Source organism: Lycorma delicatula, chromosome 1 (genome assembly GCF_047948215.1).
Source record: "Lycorma delicatula isolate Av1 chromosome 1, ASM4794821v1, whole genome shotgun sequence".
NCBI lineage: Eukaryota > Metazoa > Arthropoda > Insecta > Hemiptera > Fulgoridae > Lycorma > Lycorma delicatula.
Window position 1 is genome coordinate 3,171,149 of NC_134455.1, and position 26,174 is coordinate 3,197,322.

General features: G+C 31.9%; 2 protein-coding genes across 11 annotated transcripts in view; both read right to left on the reverse strand.

The window, feature by feature from the left end:
• Positions 1–4,932, reverse strand: part of qtc (GRIP domain-containing protein quick-to-court) — a 189,665-nt gene extending 184,733 nt beyond the window's left edge. For 6 of the 7 annotated variants that reach the window (XM_075360580.1, XM_075360841.1, XM_075360503.1 and 3 more), the window contains exon 1: positions 4,406–4,456. In XM_075360580.1, coding sequence (XP_075216695.1) covers positions 4,406–4,441 — 36 coding nt within the window. In that variant the 5' untranslated portion in view covers positions 4,442–4,456. Of the gene's footprint in view, positions 1–4,405; positions 4,457–4,862 lie in introns of those variants that run through there. The other variant, XM_075360664.1, reaches the window with a different exon arrangement.
• A 10,158-nt stretch (positions 4,933–15,090) lies between these two features.
• Positions 15,091–26,174, reverse strand: part of LOC142322279 (vacuolar protein sorting-associated protein 11 homolog) — a 106,520-nt gene continuing 95,436 nt past the window's right edge. For 2 of the 4 annotated variants that reach the window (XM_075361227.1, XM_075361310.1), the window contains exons 19-22: positions 24,920–25,052; positions 22,049–22,144; positions 17,622–17,888; positions 15,091–15,355 (exon numbers count right to left, since the gene is read on the reverse strand). In XM_075361227.1, the coding sequence (XP_075217342.1) occupies positions 15,351–15,355; positions 17,622–17,888; positions 22,049–22,144; positions 24,920–25,052 (501 nt within the window). In that variant the 3' untranslated portion in view covers positions 15,091–15,350. Of the gene's footprint in view, positions 15,356–17,621; positions 17,889–22,048; positions 22,145–24,919; positions 25,053–26,174 lie in introns of those variants that run through there. The other 2 variants (XR_012755836.1, XR_012755829.1) reach the window with 2 other exon arrangements.

A 26,174-nucleotide genomic window follows, 5' to 3' on the forward strand; every position in this document is an offset into this window, starting at 1 on the left:
GGCAAATCGTAAAAAAGAGAAAAAATAAAATATCATTTAAGTTATATTAAAGAGCGCAAGAGAAAAAAAACATATATCGGATGATCGATATATCAAGTTAAAAGTTTAGTACAGAACTACAAAAAAAAGGAAAGAAAATATGAACAACATCTAAATAAAAACGTAGTTTATCTTTATTTAAAATTCAGAGATTAAACGTACCGGATTAAATTAAATTCAATTCAACTCAGCTTAGCTCCATCCAGCTCCACCCAAGTCCGGTACGTTTAATTTAAGTAGATTACATTTAGCTAATTTTTTTAAGGAGAGGGTGACTTGCTCAATCGAACACCTTTTTTAATATGCATCGCTAAAATGCTTCTACAAATTCGTTTTTTCTCCAAAAAACATGCAGATTTTAATCTTTACATGGAACTAGCAGTTAATGATGTTAAAGAACACTTTAGATTCGGCGTAACAGTACAAGGTGAAAAGATAAAGATGCTACGATTTGCCGATGATATAGTAATTCTAGCCGAGAGAAAAAAGGATTTAAAAGAAACAATGAACGGCATAGATGAAGTCCTACGCAAGAACTATCGCATGAAAATAAACAAGAATAAAACAAAAGTAATGAACTGTAGTAGAAATAACAAAGATGGACCGCTGAATATGAAAATAGGAGGAGAATAGATTACGGAGGTAGAAGAATTTTGTTATTTGGGAAGTAGAATTACTAAAGATGGACGAAGCAGGAGCGATATAAAATGCCGAATAGCACAAGCGAAACGAGCCTTCAGTAAGAAATATAATTTGTTTACATCAAAAATTAATTTAAATGTCAGGAAAAGATTTTTGAAAGTATATGTTTGGAGCGTCGCTTTATATGGAAGTGAAACTTGAACGATCGTAGTATCTGAGAAGAAAAGATTAGAAGCTTTTGAAATGCGGTGCTATAGGTGAATGTTAAAAATTAGACGGGTGGATAAAGTGACAAATGAAGAGGTATTGCGACAAATAGATGAAGAAAGAAGCGTTTGGAAAAATATAGTTAAAAGAAGAGACAGATTTATAGGCCACATACTAAGGCATCCTGGAATAGTCACTTTGATATTGGAAGGACAGGTAGAAGGGAAAAATTGTGTAGGCAGGCCACGTTTGGAATATGTAAAACAAATTGTTAGGGATGTAGGATGTAGAGGGTATACTGAAATGAAACGACTAGCACTAGATAGGGAATCTTGGAGAGCTGCATCAAACCCGTCAAATGACTGTAGACAAAAAAAAGCAAAAAACATAATGATCAAGATGGTTATCCTCTAATTATTTTAATAATTAGAATTAAATGAGTACCATTTTAATTCTGACATGAATGAAGTCTTCAAAACGTACACGACTTTACATATCAAGATCTATTTTTATAAAAATATTAATTAATTAGCTACGAAAGATTAATAAATTCTCATCGGTGATATAAAAATTCATATGATTCTCGTTCTCCTCTCCTTCCAGAAAAAAGAAGAGAATGAATAAAATTACCCCGTAATTCTAGTAATATAAACTGCAGCGCATCCTAGAATTTTATTGAAAAATGTATTTGCACATAAATACTTCCTTCTCATAAATTTTGGTTAAATTAATTCTTCACGGCAATTCTTTTGAATTTATTTTCTCTCCTTTAATATTTAGTTAAACGGAACCTCCAACCTCGTTGCCAATGTCGTCCTATCCTTATGGTATCTTCTAACAAAGCATTCAATACGTGTCAATTATTCTTATAGAAAGACCAACTGCATTTTTAAGTATCTTTTCTGTAATATTCGTAAAGTTTCTATAGCATTGTCGTATTTAAACATTCAATTTCATTTTAAATTTATATCCGGTGAACTTCTAGTCGTATTAAATTTTTAGTTGCAACAGGAACACGCGGTAACAGCAATAATGTTGCTTGTTTCAGATTTTAATAGAGAATTTTCCTATTATATCATTTTTAAACGTCACACGCTATATAGAGGCTTGTTGATGTCATAATCCTTCAATTTTATGCGTTAGACCTCTCAACATAGGTCTGACGCATAAAAGTAATTACAATTCCTACGTTATAGAACATAACGTTCTAAATATAACGTTATTTAATTCTTCTTTAAGTATCGGCTTTTTGAAATCGAGAAAAAATTAAAATCAAACAAATATAAATAATTTATATCGACCCTTAACTGTGCGCCCGCTTCAAAATATCGAGATTTAAAGAATTTTATAATTACATTTTACTTTAGTTTTTTTTTTTGTATAGAAATATGTCGTTGTATGAAATTGAAAAGGTACAAAAGTCACGTCGTGGAACTTCAGTAACTTTTATTTAAATAAATTCAGTAGGATAACTTAACTTCAACATTTGAAAATTAACATTTGTGTGTATCGTATTAAAAAAAAAATCGTATAGTATTTAATAGTATTTTAATTAATTATTTTTTTTTAATATGATAATGACGTATTAATGTTGTATTTACTGATTATTATTTTAGTTATTCAGACAAATTTTTTTACATCCCGAAAAAATCTTCATTCAAAAAATACTAGTTAGACCCTTTTTTCCGTTATTCTTTCATAAATTGATAACAAATCTTAATCCGACTTCAACAAAAGAGTTGGAGATTCTCAGTTCCAGATGGGACCAGCGTGGAACTATGTAAAATTCTAGTTTAAGTATTTTATTCGAATGAAGGTTTGGGTAGATCGAGATTTGATTTAAACTTTCAGAAAATAAAATTACAGCGATTAAGTTTATTAATTCAAGAATAATCTGTTAAGTTTTTTCTTGAATTTATTTTCAGTTTTCAGTTTAATGTGAAATAAAATTGTTTAAGTAAATATATTTTTACCAGGTGTTAATAATTTAATTTTTTTTTTTTTAATTAAAATGTTCACGCTCTTCAATTTACAAGTTTTATTACATATTATAGTATATTTTTAGCGAATATTATTTACTGTTGTTTACTTGGTTTCTGTTGTTTACCAAAGATCTCATTCGTAATTATGCGAGTAATAATGTACATACTAGTTTTGCACATTTTACTTTTCAACTACTAATAAAAAATATTAAAAAAAACTAGGTATATTCTAAATAAATATTTTGTCTATAAAATATGGTTTATGTTGAATTTTCATTAAACAACACAAGTTAAATATAAAAATATAGGAAAGAATTGTTTGTAATGGTAGATATATTTGAATATAAGATTCTTTCTTATATTGTGAATCACAAAGAACGCACTAATACAAATAAAATATGATGCTCTATCGATCATGCAATAAATTATCACAAGGTTACCAAAGAACAAAATTTTTTAAAGACTAAAATATGTTGAAACAATACCGTATCCACATGTTACACTTGAAATGTAAAAATTAATATCATATATCACGCTTTATTTAACAATAAAACATTTAATCGTTAACCTAAAATAAAGAAAAATATTCTCGCTTGTATTATGTTTACCAGTCGGTATAGGAAACAAGTAGTCGTCGTACACAACATAAGTTATGCTGCAAATGGCTGATAACAAAACCACCCTTTCGTCGAGACGCCAATATCGATTATTACAGTTGTAAGGAAGGATGAAGGGCACATACATGTATGGCGTTCAATGAACTCACCGAATATGAGCTGGATAATCAAGTAATTATTTTATAAATTAACACAGTAACACGCAAACCGACATTAAATTATTCAGTGAATTTAGTTTTCATTTTTATATTAAAAAATTAAAATATATAAATAAAAAAATTAATTCAAGACCAGCGCGATTTTATAAAACAAACATTTTATAAAACATTTATTTTAACGTAATCAACGATCACTATATAAACAGTCAAAACTTTAGCAGTCTAAACGTTAATATTTTTATCTCAAGAATAAATTATTGGAGACCAACCAAAAACTCGATATCTACTACTAACAATCATATTAATAAATGGATAAGTGGATAAAATAAAATCGCTCATTAAATTCATTTAGCTTTTTACAAAATAAAGGTACAGTATCGTATTAACAATACGACAACGATGAAAACTGTTTACAATGTGATATACATTATTAGAAAAGTCTTTTTTTTTAAATCGTTTAAACTTTCGGCCCAAAATTAATTCCACAGTAAATCATTAAATTATAATGCTTCAATTGGCATACCACTACTTTTTTTCAAATACCATGTAACATAAAAAATACATTTACATTAGTTTAGTTAATTTTAAAATGATTTATAAATGGCTATTTTTATAACAACACAATAATATAGTAAGTTTCACTATTTCACAAGTTACAGTAAAAAAAAATCAATGTGCCTAAGCTACGTAATTTTGTTACATTATAGGTTGAACAATCATGCAAATTTATTAAAATCTGAATAGATAAACAGGTACGTACTGAAAAGTTTGTAACTTCGTTAACTCTTCGTAGCATAATTTTAATCGATTATGACATTTAATAGTAAAATATTCAAATGTAGTATGTAATAGAACGTTCTATTTTTAGTTTTACGGTACAGTAAATAAAAAATACTTTTTACTTTTTGAAATTCATTCATTTGGTCATTATGAATATGGTAAAATTTCAATTTGCAATAACATTTAAAGAATACAAGGCCACAATACTTGACATTTAATTAGAAATGTGCTAGCACTCCCCATCATCCCGCCACAACCTATCAGCTGACTACTAGCAGAAATGATTTTAGAAATATTGAATACTTGTTCACAGTTGATTTTCACGTTTACAAAGATACGAGGCGAAATTATAATACCTAATAATTTTATTAAGATATAACTAACGAGAAAACAATTTTAAACTGCATGTACTAAAATTATTTTAGAAAAAGACTTACCCTATTTTTATTAACACAGCAGACAACAAACACTACACTGCGTGGCGTACCCAATTATGTACGCAAGCGCACGTGAATCGGAAGTTCCATTTGTTGACGTGAGATAGAGGCACTATACAACCCTGTCTGAAGGGTCCCGTGTCAATAGGTCGGAAAGTAGTTAATTTATGAAATATTAATTGTAACAGGTTAGCTGCTAAATTACATCTCAAGTAATTCTTTACAGTCGTATTTTAATTCAAAATTTTATTGCGGATGAAAGAATGATTGAGAAAATGTTTATAAATACTTTGAATCATGTGAATTATATATACAGTAGTACAATGTTTACTTGCATTATAGAAAAAGGGGATCAGTTATTGAAATTATGTACAATTTTTTTTCCTTCTAGTTTATTTATTATAAAAAATGTATAAAACATTTCATCATTATTAGATATTTGTTATGCCTACATATATTCTTTTATAATGTATGTTATCTTTGGGGTTCCCTAAAAGACCAGATGAGTTAATGTGTTTAATCTGCTGCCCATAATTATGAACCGAGAAGACTTATATGTAGAAAATTAAATATTTTAACTAATCCCATGTGTTTGTATTTATGAATGTGCAATCTTTGGTAAAAATAATTGGTTACTTATTCTTAAAAACTAACAATATCCACCTTTACCATATTAGATAGTGGAACTCACTCTCTTTTTCTGTTTAGCCTCCAGAACCACCGTTAAGGTATTACTTCAAAGGAGAAATGTAAATTAAGCGTAGTCTCAGGTCGACTATTCCTGAGATGTTAATTGAAATCCAACCACCAAAGAGCACCGGTATCCACGATAGAACTCTTTTTGTATAACTCAATGCTGTACTTATGCTTACAAGAAAGGGACTTATATAGTTCAGTTAACATTTTAATAAATTGCCAATACTTGAAAAATCTTCCTACCAATTTATTTAAAATACAATTTAAATATTTTCTTTTTCAGAAACACTATTAGTCTACCAATGAATTTTTAAATAATATTAATTTAAAAAAAAAACATTTTTTATCTGATCTTCTTCGTGTTCATATACATGCTCAAAATAGTATGCAATAACAGCTTCTGAAAAGGGAAATATTTTGTAGTAATTCTTTAAATTGAATTTATTTACCTTAGTATTATTTTATGTGTTTGTATTTAAATAATTAAAGACATCTATTATACCTATTTTTTATCTCATAATTTGTTTTTACAATTTATCTTATATTGATGTAATATATATATGTGTGTGGGTGTATTATGTTCCGATCAGAATAAAGATTTTTTTTTTATTTACTATATAATTATTAATTTTATGTACCTTTATCTTTTCTGGTAGATAATTGCCCCACACTTTATCATTTTTATTTTCATCGGTATTTAAATTAAGAAAAAGTCATATTAGAAATAGTAAACCACTTTTGAATAGAAATTACACTCTATTATTTAAATACAAATATAATTTGTAATTGAGTTTAATCTTTTAAACACTACAAGTCTGAAGATTTCCAAAAAATCCACAACTTGTGGCAACATCCACAGATTAGTTTCAAGTTTCAAGGTTTCATTCCCCTAGTTGTTGCCAAGCTGCTCATAGGTCGTCACTCATTTGAAAATTATTTAAAAAATCAAATAATCTGTGCTTTTTTTAAAAATAATATCTAGAATTTCTCTTAAGTAATTAGAATTTTAAGTGCAATGTTATTCAGTAGTATTATGCTTACAAAAATGAATTGTGAAGATTACAGATATAAGGTACTGTAAAATTACTTTATGGTACTAAAAATATTAAAATTATTACTGAACATAGACAAAATATCTAATGAAATGCAAAATTATTTTGTTGAACTGAACAAATAAAAATTAATAGTGAATATGGACAAATAATGAAAGAAGTACAGGCACTAAATTATTAGTGAAATTATGCTTTAAAAATCATTTGTAAAGGAGCTAATAGTATGAAGTACAAAATTACCTTGTGAAACTAAACATAGAAAATTAAATATGAATAATAAGGAAGTGTTAAATTATTTGGTGAAAATATATAAATAAAATGTAATTGTTAAGAAGATTATAGATACAAAGTAGTATAAAATTTAGAGCATTCTGAAATCTTAAAATATTTTGGGAAAAAAAATGAACATCGAGTGCTAAATTATGGTTTGAATCTATAAAATTTATTCAGAGGTGTTAAAACACCTGTAAACAATAAACGTAAAACAATAACAATAACAATGTAAAACTAAATTTGGAGAATTTTGATATCTAAAATTTCATAGTTAATTAGGACAAAAGATCAGTCGAACTGATCTAAATTATTTTAGAATGTTCTTGTTAACATTGAAGGATAGGGGAAAAAATTGGAAAGCAGCTAACATGTTAAGAAGGAATTAAAATATGTTTGGTGGATTTCAAAATCTAAAAAATTATTGTAAATTACAACTAAAGATGATTGGGATGCTAAGTAATTTTGTTAACAATTATTAAAATTTATTGTGAAGCTTTTAGCAGTAAGAATGAAAAAAAATAATTTACTGAAAAAACTTATTTGCTGAATTTGGAAATAAAAATTATTTGTGAACTAATGTAAATGATTAAGAGAGAAAAATGACATGATGAATGGGGAAAAATAATTTTAAAACCGCTAACCTATTAAGGAATTATAATATTTGGTGAATTTGGAAACGTATAAATTGTTTCATAAACAGGTCAAATTTTGGACAGTACATGAAATTTTTTTGGGAACATAAAAATTAATTATAAAGTGTTTAACAGTAGTAACTAAGAAAAATTCTAAATTCAAAAGAACTCTCATTTGTGCATCATTATAGAATTAAAATAAACTTTTGTTTCCAGTTAAGACCTAGTTTTAATAATTAATTCAATATGTAATGAACAATGTCGAAAAGACATTAGAAAAATTGCTAAATTCCATAAATAAAGCAGTGTATTTTTTTTTTTAATTTATTGATGTTATTAAATGAATACAATTAATTATTACTATATGAACATAAATATATTATAATGTAATCCCCTTGCGGTTGCAATCCACATTATTCTATTCTCACTGCTCAGTTTGTAGAAGTCGCTGTGCTAGGGTGGAGATAAAAACGTGTGATAGAGTATTTTGTAAAGCTATACATCTATAATTGAAATCAAGGGTATCTAACCCCGTAGGGGAAGACAACATCCATGTGGCAGTTTCAGTCACCACACCACCCCCTCTGTACCTGCCCTTATGGGCTTTACTGGAGGTCATCTGTAGACATTTGCATCAGTAAAATACATATCAAATTTCAGCTTCAAGTAGGCCTCAAATGGACATCTTCACATCCAACCTAACATGATTCCCTCAAACTAACTAACCCAAAACGCAAAAGTGCAAACCCCGTGCCTACTCCAGATTTGACAACACCGTTTGTGACTGTGAATGCCTCAGAAAACAAACAAGTTTAAAGTTAAATCAGTGCTACACTCACACCAATCAAAATTATGTTTTATGCAACATAGAAATTCAGACCTATACCCAAATAAGTCAACCAATTTAGGTCACCCAACAAGGGGAATGTAACTTCATTCCGGTTCATGCAGGAGCTGGGGAAAACCCCGCACCCCCACTCGCTTCCATCATGGTGTCTCGTGTAGTATTACCAAGTCACAATCAGGACTGCCACCGGCAGAGGGAAGTGACGCCCCCAGTTGCACAGGTTACCACCATACCCAGGCAGCGCAGCCACTCCCTCCAGTGGGAGCCCCAAATCGAATCACAAACAATACCAATATAATGGCACGATGCCCATGCGCCTACCTCTACCAATCCAATGTCTAAGCCGGAACACTAGCCACCCGGGATCCTACCATGATCGAGTACCTTGATAAGACTCCCTCTGCAGACCTACAAACAACAAGGGTGCGAAAAAAACCAGCAACTATGGACCATTCCTCATGGATCATCCAGTTGATAAGAAGATCCAGAAAGGAATATGTTCTCTCAAGTTCCCCGACAGCTCGTAACGTTCGACCTCGTATCGGGGACAGATATAGAGCACATGGTCCACTGTATCATCAGTCCCACAATCCGGGCATTGACTTGAATCCACCAAACTCGCCCAAATGGCACCATGCTCAGAGAGAAACTGTGTGATATAGCAATTGGGGGAGACCCATCCAATCGCACCTAAATCAGACACTATAGGAAACATACCATGCATGTATGCTATAACAGTTGTCGACCACAGACCAGTCAAGGACCCTGCCAGGGATGTCCCTACCAATGGTGATGTCAATATTTGTACCTGAAAAGGCTCTTTGTCTGTTAACTGTACCAACATAAGTGGCCAACTGGTCTGCAACATTAAAGACCTCAAAATTGTGCTGAGCGATGAAGCTGTCAATTAAGCCACTGCTTTAGCAACAGTGATCCCACTGTGCCAGTAAAGTGACTTGGCATTAACATCAGCGCCAATAAGGATTGGATCATTACCCACAATACGAAGGATCCTATCCCATCTTGCTAGGTGTTACTCAGTGGGATCCCTGTATTGGGAATATGAACTAACAACTGTAAGGATCTGTCCGTAAATGGCAAGTCTGACCCCAACATGATGTGTATCAGAGACCTGCCATATCAAGTTATTTCCTGCATAGAATAGCAGACATACAGGTATGCCATACACAAAACTGTTTCCAGCTGTGAAAGCCTGGCAGATCACCTATAATTAGGTATGGGTGCTGCACAGAAGGACACCATTGAGGCACTGTCTCTCTACAACTTCACCTAACTCAACCTGGACTACATAAGTACCCTGGGCATTTAGTTGACTGAACCTAACCAACTAAGGAATTAAAGTACAGCGGAATGGCCCTTATGTAACAGTCACACTCCTTACTAACAACTGGGGGCTCATGATTCTTGTGCAACCTCTTACAGTTAGCATAGGCTGGAGCCTTGGACCTATGTGAACAAATGTCATGCTTGTGGCCCTCCTCGCCAAACTGGGCACACACCAAGCAAACTTACAAAATTTAGCTCTGTGACCATATCTGCAGCACTTGAAACATCTTTGGACATCCACGTACTCTTTTACTTGGTAGGACTCTAAATCGATAAATACTGACTGCAGACATAAATTTTTGAAAGAGACCAGAACTTACCTCAAAGACTCCGTGATATTTCTGGGTATCATGCCTACCCATTTTAAAGACCAACCTGCAGTCCTGCCAGAAGGCGGCTTCATCCAAATCAGTGTTCTGCTCCCTAATGAGGGACAAGATATCTTCATTGGTAAAGTTATGGTCAATATCATAGACTGTAATATGGGTCCTATGTGTTCTCTTTGTGTCTATTTTTACATTTAATTGCTTAACCGCTGTGGAATCTAATTGCATAAATGGTCTCTGTATCATCCGCTTCCACAACTAATCCCTTGCTGGTCTCTTTGATGCTCCTGATCTTAAGACCTTTCCAGTCACCTCAAAGGGCAACTTGGAGGTCTTTCTTCAGCTGACTGCTGGTCACAGCCGAGCCCTCTACTCTGCTGACAAATTTAACCTCAGGCTTCTTGGACTGGCTGGTTTCATGCCCTCTCCCAACCACCTTAGCGTACCTATATGACTGCATTGGGGCTGGGGCCGGTTTATGAACAGCAGTTACTTTCTTAGGCTTCGAGGCAAGATTTTCAAAACCCTCAATGACAGCTGTGAAAGCCGCTCGGAAGAATTCGAGATGAGGCAATAATCTCTTCTTGGTAGTTGTACTGGTACATTTTGGATTTGGAAGATAGGAGAACAAGCCATCTAGTTCTGCCAAAACATTGTGGGCCAATGGGGCAGAGCTGTCAGGCCTGCCCCTGGCTTGAGAAAACTCTTCAATGAATGGGTTCATACCCTCCTGGGTGGTCACCCTCCAAACCACTTCTGAACCATCATTGTCAGAACCTGTGTTTGAGGAGGTTGAAGGAAAAAGCTCTGGCCTCCTCCTACGGCTTGGCTTCTTACCTATCTCTCTCTTTCTAAAGTGGTCAGAGATTCCATGACCTAACAGTATACAAACAAAGTGCTTGCTATATTCCTTCTATCCAGATATTGGATACAAGCCCACAAGCTTGACGACTACCTGCAGCGAGTCATGGGCAGCTAGAGACCTTCTGTATTCTCCTGTCATCTTTGCACCTCTTTGCCGCTACTGGATCAAATGTGTGAAATCAAAGATCAACACACATAGTTACAGATTATGGCACCCGCTCTAAAAGAGTGGGAGCAGGACTAAGGGTAAAGGCCCCTTTGCTCGTAACAGGGTCTTGTGACCAGAAGTTGTTGCCACTTTTTTTGCCGCAATGAGGTGGGTGCTTGAACAAGTTGTGTGCCAAAACACTCTGAATCTCTGTGAAACAGAGATGAATCATCTGAATAAAAAGGGCGCAAAACTGTTGTAACAGTTCTCAGACAGTAAAATTGTGAAACTGGGGAAGGTACATACTCGACCACCAGCTCAAAAATAGCAATGAAATAGCACTAATTGTGGTGACTATTCATTGATGTGTTCATCACAGCCAATGTTCCAATGTTTTTTTTCAGTTCAAAGGACACTGATCTTGTAATTGTGGTTTTTCTATGCAATCATAAATTAGTACTGAAGTGATGTTTCCTCCCAAAAAAGAACTGAAGCAGATAACTTTTTAATTTATGTCTCTGCTGTTTTTATAACTGTATTTGGTAGAGACCAATGAAAATAGCTCCTTATGTTATTTTAGTAATTTATTAAAAGATTTTCTTTAAATAAGGAATACTTAAAAGTTTTATTTGATATCATAAAGTTGCAAGTAGCACTGTTATGTGCTGCTATCCAATATTTTTTCTTATAATCTATCAGTCGCCATGAATTCATAACAGAAAGCTCAATGTGCAGAACATTTATCAAATCAAAATCAGATAGAAGAGACTTTGGTATTTTGTATTCAATATGGAAGATGACCTTCATCTTGTACAAGTATTTGTTTATGGTATGACATGCTTAAAGCAACAGGGAATAAACTTCACAGGAAAAAAGCAGATAAACATAATCCCTGTAATAAGAGTTAAGCATGTACAGCAGGTTTATAAACAAAGCCTAGAATGGTTTACATACCCAGTGTAGAAAATGATGTGCAGGTTTTATACGCAAAGCACAGCTAGGCTTTTGCACCATGATTTTTGTAAAGCATGTAATTTTTTGAAGCACACACTACCTGTATATTATACATTAAGTTTGTTCATATATGAGGGTCAGTCAAATAACTGGGCTTTTGTCTTCACAGCATTGTCTTCCATGGTTGGTTACACAAAGACATGTTATATTTTGTCATAAAGTTTCTCAGAAATGAGGGGTTCAGAATTTTCACTAGACTGCAAGGATAGTTTGAGGAAATGATATTGTCAGTATCCAACTCTACAACACAGCTAGCAAATTTAAAGGAAGGGTAAACCTGTAGAAAATGAGCCAAAACAGGCGTTCAAGGAGAAGTGTGATGGATGATAACAATTCATTGAACTACGACCTCTCTTTTTCTGTTTAGCCTCTGGAACCATCATAAGATATTACTTCAGAGGATGAATGAGGATGATATGTATGAATGTAAATGAAGTGTAGTCATGTACACTCTCAGGTTGACCATTCCTGAGATGTGTGGTTAACTGAACCCCAACCACTAAAGAACACCAGTAACCACGATCTAGTATTCAAAACCATATAAAAGTAAAACTGCCTTTATTACGATTTGAACCTTAGAACTCTTGATTTCAAAATCAGGTGATTTGTGATGATGAGTTAACCACTAGACCAGCCCAGTGGGCTTGATCTATGACCCCACTGCAGACTATCAGCACCATATGATTGATAAAATTGTTTTTAAGTGGTTATCAGTCTTGGAAATGCCTATTCCATTATTAAAAGTATATCTGTATGAGGAAAGTTGCAAGACTTTTGACCACAACTCAGTAACAGGCCTGACAGGAAATTTGCAAAAAAGCTCCTCAATTGATTTCAATGAGAGAAAGGATTTTTTGTGTTGAATAGTAACGTGTGTTGAGACATGGGTCAATCATTACACTCCACAGTCAAAATTGGGAAGTATAGAATGGATAGGCTTGTCCTATAAGGATGAAAACATGGTCTTCAGCTACTAAAGCCTCACTACAGTCTTCTGGGACTTTTAAAGACAGTATTGCTCATCGATTTTTTGTATACTACAGCCAGTTCTTGGACAAAGTGAAAGCCATATACAGGAAACAAATGGTAGCCTGACTAGTCAGGCTAATCACATCAGTGATGTGATTTTCATTCACAACAATTCCAGGCCTCATAGTCATTAGCACTAAGGATAAACTGGATGAAATTTACTGAGAAATCTTAGAACCCCCCCCATACAGTCCAGATTTATCCATCTATGATGACTTTTTGTTTAGGCCATTAAAAGAGGCACTGAGAGGATAGAGTCCAGAACAGCAATGAAGTAATGGAGTTCATGCACAGTTGGCTTGCGACATCCTCAAACTTTTATCTAGAAAGGATCCACAAGCTCCCCACATGTTGGGAAAAATGTATAGAACTTCTAGACAACATAGAAAAGCAATAATTATGTTTTGTATTTCTATTCTGTACTAAAAGATGATAAAAACAAAAGTATGGTTTTTATTTGACTGACCCCTGTGTAATTGTATATGCATTTTATTTTAACGTTATATTACAAAAATATCCGTTATCCGTTAAAAATATATGTTAAAATATAATATTTTAACATCCATACAAAAATGAAGCAAAAGGGCTTCTGCTTCAATCAAACACTGCACTTGCTAAAATCAATTTAGATGATTGAAAGTTAAGAAATATTTACTAATGAGCCCCCCAGTCTTGTTGAAAAGTAGATTTTGTCACTTACTCAATTAGGACACACGTCACAAAAAAAAGTTGTAGGATAAAAAATTAAACCAGTTTGTTCCTTCTTTTGGTAAAACCTTTTTTGGTTTATACGCTAGGTATTCACTTTAACAAAAAATTCAAGTAATGTAAATTAAAGCAAATATAATTGTGTATAATCTTCACAGAAACATTTTTGAATTGTTAACTGGAGGCTTAACTGTCTTAGGAGAAACAGTATTTTATGGTTTATATGCTGCTATGAATAATTTCTGGAAAAGATTTCAGCAGTCAAGAATTAGATCAAATAAAAGTTGAACATTTTTATAAACAGTATTTTTTGGAATTTTGACTTAGGGTTTTACTATCCAGATAATAAATAAGATCTGGTGCCTAGAGAAATACTGTGTAACTTTGCTTGTTAAGATAAAAAATATTTGGATTATAAATGAAAAGTGTGATATGATTTTAAAAATTCTGATTATTTTAAAGTACAGGTTAGTTAAAGTGTGCATGAACCATAGGCATGTAACATTCTTTAGGCCAATGTTGCAACAAAAGACAATAGTAAAATGAAGAATAATAATTCTATATAGTTTTTCATTGAGATTGATATTTTATGGATACAAAAATTTTCTTTATTGTAAATGATCTAAATTAAAATACGAGTATTTAATATAAAGTATAGCTCATCATAATCATATCCACCAGAGTAAAATTCTATATAAAAAAATCCAGGTAGATTTTTAACCCTTAAAATGGACTGATCTTCACCTTGCATCTGGAAGGTTCTGATTTCAAATCCTAATAATGCTTGGGGATTTTTGATAAGCTAAAAGTATTTCTATACACAGGCTTTTAAGCTTACCTAGTGAATAAGTTATTTAAAACAATTATGGTATGTATTTGTTTGGCTCTCAAGAAGAAAAAAGAAATATAATTATTTAAGGAGCTGGAGGAAAAATTTTGTTTCCATTTACCTAGCTAACTGCAGTTTTATTGAATATGCATTTTTTCTTAAAAAGTTGTCAGAGTTTAAATATCTAACCACCACCAAATTAAATATTATACAGTAATTTAAATATCAACCAATAACATACAAAAATATACTATTAAATTTTTTATATTACTAAAGATTAGGAATTTTTGAAAAAAAAATCAAAACCCATTATCAACTCTGCCCAAATGCTTAGTATGCGTTATATGATAAAACTGAATAATTGATAAGGTATAAAAGATTTATAAATTAATCACTTAATCTTGACATGAAAGACAAGATAACAAATACTAAAGGGTTAAATGAAAAATAAATAAAAATTATAATGCACAATTATTATTAATTATCAGAAAAGAAGCAAAAATATACAAACATGCAGATTCTATAAAAATTTATGAAATATTTAAGGATAAATAAAATACTGTGCAAAAAATATAATTACTATAGAATAAAAAATGAATCATTAGCATATTTTACATTTACATACAATGGATAGCTGCATATATACTATATAAAATAAATTATCTAGTTGATATGAATTGAAATTGAAAACCAGATCTCTTCTTTATTGAATGATGAATAAAATCAACCTGGAATGAAAAAAAACATCAAAATTTAGCTCAATAAATAAAAGATTTATATTTTCATTGCGAAACTGCAGGGCTCAGTTTTAAATCTTTTTAAAAATGTAGTGGATACCACTTATTTAATCATTACAACTGTATCTCAGTCAGTCAGAATTCCTAAATCTAAACAAGATTAATTGAAGCCCTTACAGCACATTGCAAATTGATAATTTGCAACAACAGATTAGTGTATAATTATAATTATAACATAGAGAATATTCTCTAAAGTGGAATAAAATATTCTTCTATAGTAGAATATTTTTTTTTTTTTTTTTTTTAATTAATTTTTTATGGGCATCGACTGCTAAGGTCATTAGCCCTCGTCACAATCTTTAAAAGAAACTACTATCACCATCTGGATCGTCGTATGTAAGGGTGTAAAGGGCCCTTACATTTTATTTAAAAGCACAAACTACACAAAACATTTAAGACATAAAGACAAGGACAATCACAAACACTTATGGGGTGTAAAGGGCCCCAATATTAAAATTTGAGATAGGTTCCCAAAAGACCATTAAATTAAAACTTATCCTACCATATCTTTCTTTCTTTCTTCTACGAGTCTCATTTATAGTTTGTTTAAGCACCCTCGGGGCGACCAGAACCGCCGTTGAGCAGTATATCAGTCGCGCCAGGGTGCCGTGGCAGTTGAATCCTTCTTAAAGACAGGCTATAGGCATGCACAGCGTACAACCCACAGCCTCGCGCCCGTTTAAATAAAAAACGGCACTAGATATTGCTAATTATTGTACAATACTTTTTGATTTAGTCTTTATTAATAGTCTTTCACTGAGTAATCATTAATCAAGTCTATGGGGAGATTGATGGCCATTTGTAGAGCTTGTTCATAAACATCAAAATATTTTTCAACACTAATAATGCTGAATTAAAAATTAACTGAAAAAAATTTATAAAACAATTTTTGACTCTTTTCTAATTAATAAAGCTTATAATCCTAAAAGAATACAGAATGGCACAAAAATCACAGTTCATTGACTAAAACTAATGCACAACTAACCTTGCTGAACATTTGAGCTCAAAAATGTTTATGTCTGTACAGATGCATAGAATATTGAAACAAGAAGTTTTCTTTGAAAGCAAGAGTAGCTGCTTTAGAAGACATACTGAAGCAAATAGGTAATATTTTTGTTTAATTTCTCAAGCATCTTTGGTTTAACGGCATACATCGTATCTTTCAATAACCCTAAAAGGAATGGTAATTTTGGTAATACATCTATGAAAATCCATTGTCTTATAACTCTGATGTCAGACTTCTTCATTAATACACTAACAGCCTGAGGTACCACAGTCTGGCCCAGCGTCATCAAGGTGGAAATATAAATGATTAAATTAATTTTTAGAAACGAAATAGCATATGACAAACTTCTAGGTTATTTCTATCCTTTAGTTAAGATCCCTTTTGTAACCGTTTCTTCAAAAAACAACAGTCCCAGCCCTCCTTAGTAGGTTATTTCAACCCAAACTGTCATAGAAAAACTAGTGATATAAACCAATAATAGTTTTAAAATGGTTTTCAAATTGTAATGGTGGTAATGACTTTTACGCCACTCAAAATTGTGAGAAATAGTTTTGTGATTTTTAACATATATAATGTATACTGGCAATGTTTTTTTTTTTTCCAGATATTGGCCATTATCTGACTTATTCACATTCATGTTCAACTTTAGTAACTTATATAACATCTAATGATATACAGAGTGTTCTGTATAGCATACAAAATGAAATGAAATAAATATAATTTTCATACCAAGTTTTATGTGCAAGTTGATACTAGTTATGACATAAAAAGAAACAGCCATTCATCTAAAATAGGTCTGCAAACAATAAATATGAGGAAAGAGAAGAATAAGGTTAGCAATTTACAAATTGGTGTAACCTTAAAACATTTATTTTTCATAATTCACTGTGCATATAATAATGAATTTGTTCAGTTTTCTCCGCTTTGATAAGAGAAAAATCACAAGTCATAACTTTATATTAGGAACTAAATCACAAATTGATGAAAACTGCCATTTACATTTCTAGTCTAACATATATGCAGCTGTGCCAAACTTTTCTGTTTAATCAATTTAATTACTATTTATTAAATCTTTCATATTGAAAGTTTGGAAATTTCCTTGAACAGGCAATTTACATTAATAGTGAACCATCTTTTAATATAATACAAATGTACATATAACATACATGTCAACAATAACATTTAACTTACTTGAAAATGGATTTAAATTTTTATCATAATCATCATCATCATCAAACGGAGTACCTGATGAGTAATCTTCATCATCCTCAAATGGATTCTTTCCAGGCAATGATAATGTTGTATTCTGTTTATTTGAGATAACAGTCATTAAAGGTGTTTCTGGAGAATCAGTGCTTGGCGTTAAGGCAGTATGTTGATCTCGAGTTAAATTTGCTTCTAACATAGAACTATACCTTTCTAATGATAATTTTTGTTTTCCAAGTTCTTTAGGTCTCTCTACAAAAAGTTAAAAGAAGTTAAAACCTTAGTCAATAATAAAAATTTATCAGGATTTTCACATATGCGCGCGCGCGCGCACACACACACACACACACACACACACACACACACACACACACACACACACACACACACACACACACACACACACACACACACAGAGAGAGAGAGAGAGAGAGAGAGAGAGAGAGAGAGAGAGAGAGAGAGAGAGAGAGAGAGAGAGAGAGAGAGAGAGAGAGAGAGAGAGAGAGAGAGAGAGAGAGAGAGAGAGAGAGAGAGAGAGAGAGAGAGAGAGAGAGAGAGAGAGAGAGAGAGAGAGAGAGAGAGAGAGAGAGAGAGAGAGAGAGAGAGAGAGAGAGAGAGAGAGAGAGAGAGAGAGAGAGAGAGAGAGAGAGAGAGAGAGAGAGAGAGAGAGAGAGAGAGAGAGAGAGAGAGAGAGAGAGAGAGAGAGAGAGAGAGAGAGAGAGAGAGAGAGAGAGAGAGAGAGAGAGAGAGAGAGAGAGAGAGAGAGAGAGAGAGAGAGAGAGAGAGAGAGAGAGAGAGAGAGAGAGAGAGAGAGAGAGAGAGAGAGAGAGAGAGAGAGAGAGAGAGAGAGAGAGAGAGAGAGAGAGAGAGAGAGAGAGAGAGAGAGAGAGAGAGAGAGAGAGAGAGAGAGAGAGAGAGAGAGAGAGAGAGAGAGAGAGAACATTATTTATTTATATTATATAAGGGCTGTTTTTTCAACCTACAATTGTGTATCTAAGTAAACAAGAGATAGGCGGGAGCCAGGTCTGCACGATGTGTGATTTCACCAGCCTCCACCACAACCACTGCCATTGCCAGCTCCAATGCATTAGTCTGGGCCGAGATACAAGCAATTGAACACAGTTGTTTCAATCGATGCTCCCGCCAACTGTGAAGTGTAATATGTTTTCTGCAAGCAGAAGGATGTAGCACTGATGAAATCTACTGCAGAATGAGCCTAGTATGTGGTGAAAATACTTGGAGTAATGGTAGTGTACGGAAATGGTGTAGGGAATTTAAAGAAGGGCGAATGTACATCCATGATGAAGGTGGGCAAGGACCCAAGTCTGTTGCTACTGTTTGCCTGGTTGAGCGTGTTGATGATTTTGTCCGTGACAAACGGAGGTTTACGATAAGTCAATTTTCTGAAAAATTCCCAGAGATTCCAATGTCTTCTCTGTACACAATTGTGACTAAAGACCTAAGATACCAGAAACTGTGTGCATGTTGGGTCCCAAAAATTTGAGTGACAATCATAATGCAGTGAATGTCATCAGCCTTAAAGTAATGTCATCAGCCTTAAAGTTTCTTATGTTACAATAATGAGGAGGAGGGTGTTTTTAAAGTCTATCACTACCAGCAATGAAACTTGGATCCAGTATCACAATCCACAAAACCAAAGAACAGTCTGAGCAGTGGATGCAAACTTCTCCAAACAAGCCAAAACGTTCAAACAGACACTGAGCAACAGGAAAACAATGGCTGTAGTTTTTTGGAACAATAAATGTGTCTTGTTGGTGAACTTTATAGAGCAGAGGACAACATAACAAAGGAAGTTTATTGTGAATCTTTATCTCACCTTTGCAGATCTATCGAGAACAAACGAGGAGGCATGCTCTTGTCCGGCATGGTTTTGATCCATGAGAATTCATGATCGTACTGTGCCAACATGATACAACATCTTCTCAAACAATTCAAGTGGGATGTTTTCAACCATCCAACGTATAATCCAGACCTAGCACCTAGTGATTTTCACCTCTTTTGAGAATTGAAGGCATGGGTGGGTGGACAACACTTCTTCACCAACGAACTACTTCAGGAGGCTGTCAAGACGTACCGTACCTCACTGATCGCAAACTTCTTTGAAGAGGGCATCGGAAAGCTGGTGTCATGATACGACAAATGCGTCAACTATTTTGGTGATTATATAGAAGAAAAAGTTACATACTACTCAACTTTTAGTAATAAAATCATTTTATGTCAATGTATCTTTTTTTTATAGCCCATTGGAGGTTAAACAAAAACATTACATACACTAAGTCTTCAAAAAGAATCCAGCCACATTTTTTTTTCCTGGAAAAGTATTTGAATATTATAAGTGGTATGAGTATGAGTAGTAAAACTTGTGTACAATTAGTTTTTGTACAAGGTTTCTGTTGTTGAGCAGCTATTGTGTATTTGTGTAGTAGGCGTTTACATTTTTATTTTATACATGACTTGTCTTGCCAAGGCAAAACAATTTGTAAGATTAAACAGGGTTTTGGAAATGAAGCTGTACAAAGATTAAAGAGTGGTATTACAGTTTTCAAAATACCAAAAATTCAGCTGAGAGTAACTAGCACAAGTAGACAGTCAACAAGCCAAAATCCAAACCTCATTAATAACATGCAGAATTTGATAATGGAAAATAGTTAGCTTACTGTCCACGAAATTGCAAATGACATTGAATTAGTAATGGTTCAACACCAAAATTTAAGAGATGATTTAGATATGCACAGAGTGGTTGCAAAATCTGTCACAAAAGTGCTTTCATTTGAATAGGAAGATATACATTTTTATACTGCACAGGATGTCGTAAAGTCCAACAGTAATACTAACTTTCTTATGACCATAACTGGTGATGAATATTGGGTGTATGGGCACAACCCAGAAATAAAAGTTCAGTTGTCACAGTGGAAGACACAATCATCTCCCAAGACTAAAGAAATTAAGTTAGGTGAGGAGCAAAATGAAAACAATGCTGGTTTTTTTTTTGACTATTGTACAGCTGTGTATCATGTATATGCATCCACACTGTCAACAAACAGTACTGTCTGGATATTCTGTCATCATTGTGTTGCAAATCAGGAAAAAAGGCCAGACCTGTGGGAATACAATGCAAGTGATAGAGGCACCTTGATAACAAACTCACATTTGTCACGTCTAACCCAGGATTTCTTGTCAGAGACAGAATTCCTCAGGTTTACCTGTCTCCTTATTCAACAGAAATAACTGCTTATGATAGTTTGTTGTTTCCTTAGGCTGAAGAAGCTGCTGAATGTTTCCTGATTTAAAAACTGGAAGTACATAACGACAGATATGAGAGCACAGCTGGTAGCCGTTCTAAAAGAGCACTGCAAAAATGTTTCAAGCAAGGGAAGGATCGTGGGAATACGTTATGGAGTCATAAGAGGTCTACTTCATTCAGACATGGCATTTTCACACACACTACAACTCATTCTGTGTATTAACTTCACTGAAACAGCCACATGAAAACTGCAAAATCAAAGTCTCTTGTACAGTAAAGGAAGTCTGAATGGTTAAGAAGACTGTCAGATTATTTAATAGAAAAACAATAAATAAATGTGCAAGTATAGGTAGTTCATCCAACAAAGATCATCCTAACATATTAGCTGAAGCAATACGACCAGGTAAATACTCAACTCATTTGATATTCAGTGTCAATTAAACAGGTCTTTATATTAACATATGCCAATGTATACAATAAACATAAATGCACGGATGTACACTGTCAAAGAAGAAAAAATATGCTTGGTTTCAATACAAAGAAAAATTGTCTAAACAAATTTTAACATAATTCAGAATTCAATTGTCTAATTAAAACAATATAATGTAATTTCACATTAAATTTTTACTGAAAAAGGATCTTGTTGAAATTGCCCTTGCAAAAAAAAAATGACTGCCTGATGTTACTTTTAACTAAGAAAAATTCCTTAGAAAAACATTAAAAAAAAAAGATCAAATGATTACAAGCATAATTAACATTAAAAGCCTCAAATCAGGAAACAATATAGTAAATAGTATCTACTGTGAAATCTCAGTTTCAATAAATTATATAAACATCATAAATATTAAATTAACTACAATCCAAATTATGAAATTTTTCTTGTGTGTATAGACAAGTTGACTTTGGTACTATACATTTAAAATTGGATGCATAGAACACAATATAAAAAAAATTGTCCTAAAAATTAAATGAACGCATTTTCTAAGTTTAAGTTTAGATATTTTAAACAAATGTTTGAAAATTAAATATGAATTTTTAAAATTATATAAATGTATGAAATTATATTAAGAATGAAATAAAATATTTGCCAATTTAAGCTGAAAAAAAAGTTATACAACTGATGAAAAATTCTACAAAGTAATATTACCTGGGTTCTGAATTTTTATATCAACTGATTGTGACATATTGGTTGGTTTTTTCAATGCTTGCACAGTATCAGGTTTTGAAGAAAATGATTTTGATCCTGAAAAAAAAATTGATTTGAAAAATTAAAAATTAACACTTATAAAATTGGTGACCATTATAAAATGCATTAGAAATATGATTATAAACACGAAAAATAATTAATTAGTATTTATTTAGGAAACAGAAAAAGGAATGCAAAATGAAAGGTATACAGCTAATCCATAAAAAAGTGAATTCAAACTGAAAAATAAAATGATGAATTTGAACTGAGAAATAAAGAGTATGTTCAAAAGAAGATTCATAAAAATGAAAATGCATATAACATAACATTCAGAGTATAACATAAACTCTGTTTAGAAAAATTCATGTTAGGAGAAAACATGAGATAATCAAAAGACTATAACAAATGCATGAAGAGCTTTAAAAAATTAACATAATCATCCATATTTATTTATTTATTAAATTTAAGTGGTCTAGAGGCAACTTAGTATACATATTATATATATATATATATATATATATACATTAATGTACATTGTTTAATATATACAAACGAGTATATTACAGTAAATATAATATAAATAAATTATTATTACAGTATTCATTTTGTTTTAGTCATGTGAAGGTAGATTGTGTCTTCTGTTTATACTTATACTAAGTTTATCCAGTTAATACTTTAAGTGAGTAACTAAAAATGAGTTGTAAAATTTTGCATTCATTTATGGTCAGCAAAAAATTAAAAGTTATTCGTTTAGCTGAGGAAATCTGTAATTGTGCAGCAGGCCGTAAATATGATATTCCAGAACTGTATATAAGAGATTGGAAAAAGAAAAAAGCTTACAAATAGCAATAAAAGTAGAAGCGTATTTCATGACAGGATTCAAAAGTTTCAAGTAGAAGAGCAGTTGTTTTCTTATATTCAAGATATATGTTAGCAATGATTTGCTGTTTCAACAGAATGGCACAATTAAAAGCCACATAAATCATGAGGGAGCTACAAATACCAAATTTTAAAGCAAGTCAACGATGATTGAATCTTTTTACGAATAGGTATGAATTATCAATAAGAAAACATATATCTATTTGTCAAACGTTTGCTGCATGCCTTTGAAAAAAAATTATTGGCCTTCAAGAGACATGTAATTCAGTTACAACAAGAAAATAACTTTTTAATAGGGCAGATAGAAATGCCAATCAATCAATCAGTTTACTTTTATGTACCAGCAGATTAAACAATTATGCTGTCAGTGTTTGCTTGTGGCTATGAAAATTGGCTTTGTACAGTATTATAATACAGTACTGTTATTTTGACAATACTAGCATATGGCAAAAGACTTTCACTATTTATTTTATTTAATAGTAAAACCTTTCGAAAGGCTGAAAATTACCTGCTGTTGTCATTAGGTGCCAAGAACAAGGATAGATGAATAATGCAGTAGTTTTAAATTGGGTAAAATGTGTGTGGGAGAGGTGATCTGGTGCTCTTTTAAGATTGAAAATTATGTTAGTGATGGATAGTTTCCGTGAACATGTAATAGACAATGTGAAAAAATGTTTCAAGAAAGTAAAACAAAGCAAGTTTGTATTCCTTCTAGAATGATGTCATTACTCCAGCCACTCAATGTTAATTGGCCTTTCGAAGAACACATTTGAAACATTTTTATTCGAGTGGATGGCAACTGCAGTCCATGAAACAACTCCTACAGGAAGACTGAAAAAGCTGAGTTTCACATTAATATGCGAGTGGATCTTGGCTGCATGGAATCTTAACTAAAATGATTTGATAGTAAAGAGCTTAAAGAATTACTGTATCTCTAACAGCCTGGATAGAAATGAAGACACTGCTGTACGGGACAATAGTCATACCCCTTCTGAAGTTGGAGATTCAAACAGCAATGACGATTAAAAAACATGTAAGAATCTTTTTTCAGATTTACCATATTAGTGTTTTAACTTGCTTGTCTTTTAAAATCACCATACGACATTGCTACAATAGGCTCTTTCTTCTTTTTTTATTTTAGATGTGCCTGCAAGTCTTTGTATATTTCCTTATTTGTTATTGTGTTTATCAATGCACCATATTTTTTGTATATAATAATAATTAATTAATGACAATTTAATTTTAAAGTATATATTTTATTATTTAATTTTTACTACATAAAAAATAAATAGAAATCAACTGAAAATTTTACATGTACTTTTTTCCTAAAACCTACACCATTATTTTTTGGGTGTGTCTTGCACATCTTATGCGCAAAATGTTTCATGTATATATCTGAGTTTCTTACATATGTAAGTAAATATGATATTTGGATACAAAAAAATTGTAGTAATCGATGACATCTACTGAAATGAGTCATATATACTATAATCAAGAACAAAAAAATTACATTAATCTTTTTTTTTTTTAAATTATTACTTGTCTAATTAAAGGTATATGACATAATTTAATGAATATAGAAACAAGAGATTTCCAAGTATCATTAAATAAATAACAAGCTAAGGAAAAATATAGCAATTCATCACTTGCCATTAGTGTCTCTGATGGTAATTAAGAGAAAAAAAATTGTATAATTATTTACTTTATTCAATAATTCCATGATGTAAGAACAGAAATTTTATTATTTGGAATTCTTGATAAATAAAAAAATTAAAATATTTTCTAACTTTTAAAGATCACACCACCTAGTTCAGAAACAACAAATTAAAGAAAATGTTACCTTGCCACATACCTGATGTTTTCAATTAATATCTACTTAACTATTTCAAGAAAATTTAATTAAAAGAAAATAATGACCAATTTACAATAAACAAGAAAAATTAAATCAATTACTTAGTGTTGCATCATTAATAACAGTGAATTTATTGAAAATGCCACGCCCAAAATAATCAGCAACCAAAGAAAAACCATCTTCTGCTCTTTCAAGCTGACTATGGAATGTTTCATGTAAATCACTATTCTGCACCTGAAAAAATAAAACACTTCATACTAATAATTATAGTTTCAACAAAGATTATATGGTTAAAAGATCCACAAACACATACTTGTATAGAAAAAATAGAATTCAAGTTCAATGAAAACTTGAATGAGAAGAGCTGAAACAAACAGATGTTGCTGCTATTTGATTCAGTATACATTAATTAATGGGAGTCCAGCTGCTGGTCTGACTCTCCTTCTCAGTCTAGTAGCCTCTATCTCACTAGGAAAATATAAAAAAATGAAAAAATTCACTTTTACTTACACTGAGAGGACTTTCTTATTATAGATCATGTTTTTATGTGCTTTTAGGAAAAAAATATAATTTTTACTGAAAAATGGTTCAGAAAGATCTTCTGCCCAAACAGATGAAATGCTATTGTATAAACATGGAGTTATGGACGAGGCAAGCTTTAAATACATGATCTGTGATGGAGAAGGGGGATTTTAAAATGAATCTTATACATGATGCTTGAGGATTTGGCCAATTTTTTGACAACTGCATGCAAGAAAGTAAACTAAGTAGTTACGTTATTATCAAATATGTTAAATAGACAAATAACACAGATAGCTAATACATAATTATGTTACAAATGAAGGTGATGTAGCAATTCATCCTTACGGAAGACTTTTTAAAAAATCTGTTGTTAACAAAGATACTTTTTATTCTAAGTATCTTGTGAAATTAGTGAAAATCTTTGTGAAATATCTTGTGAATTTAGTAATTTTTTATATTAACAAAATAATTTTTTTTTAACTTCACTTTTTTTAGTGCTCTAATATAAAAGACATTAAAATTATGTCAAGGATCTGCAATATCTAGAAGAGTTAACTAATGTTAAGTAATCTTATTTATCAAATATGTTATTATCAAATATGTTAAATAGACAAATAACACAGATAGCTAATACATAATTATGTTACAAATGAAGGTGATGTAGCAATTCATCCTTACGGAAGACTTTTTAAAAAATCTGTTGTTAACAAAGATACTTTTTATTCTAAGTATCTTGTGAAATTAGTGAAAATCTTTGTGAAATATCTTGTGAATTTAGTAATTTTTTATATTAACAAAATAATTTTTTTTTAACTTCACTTTTTTTAGTGCTCT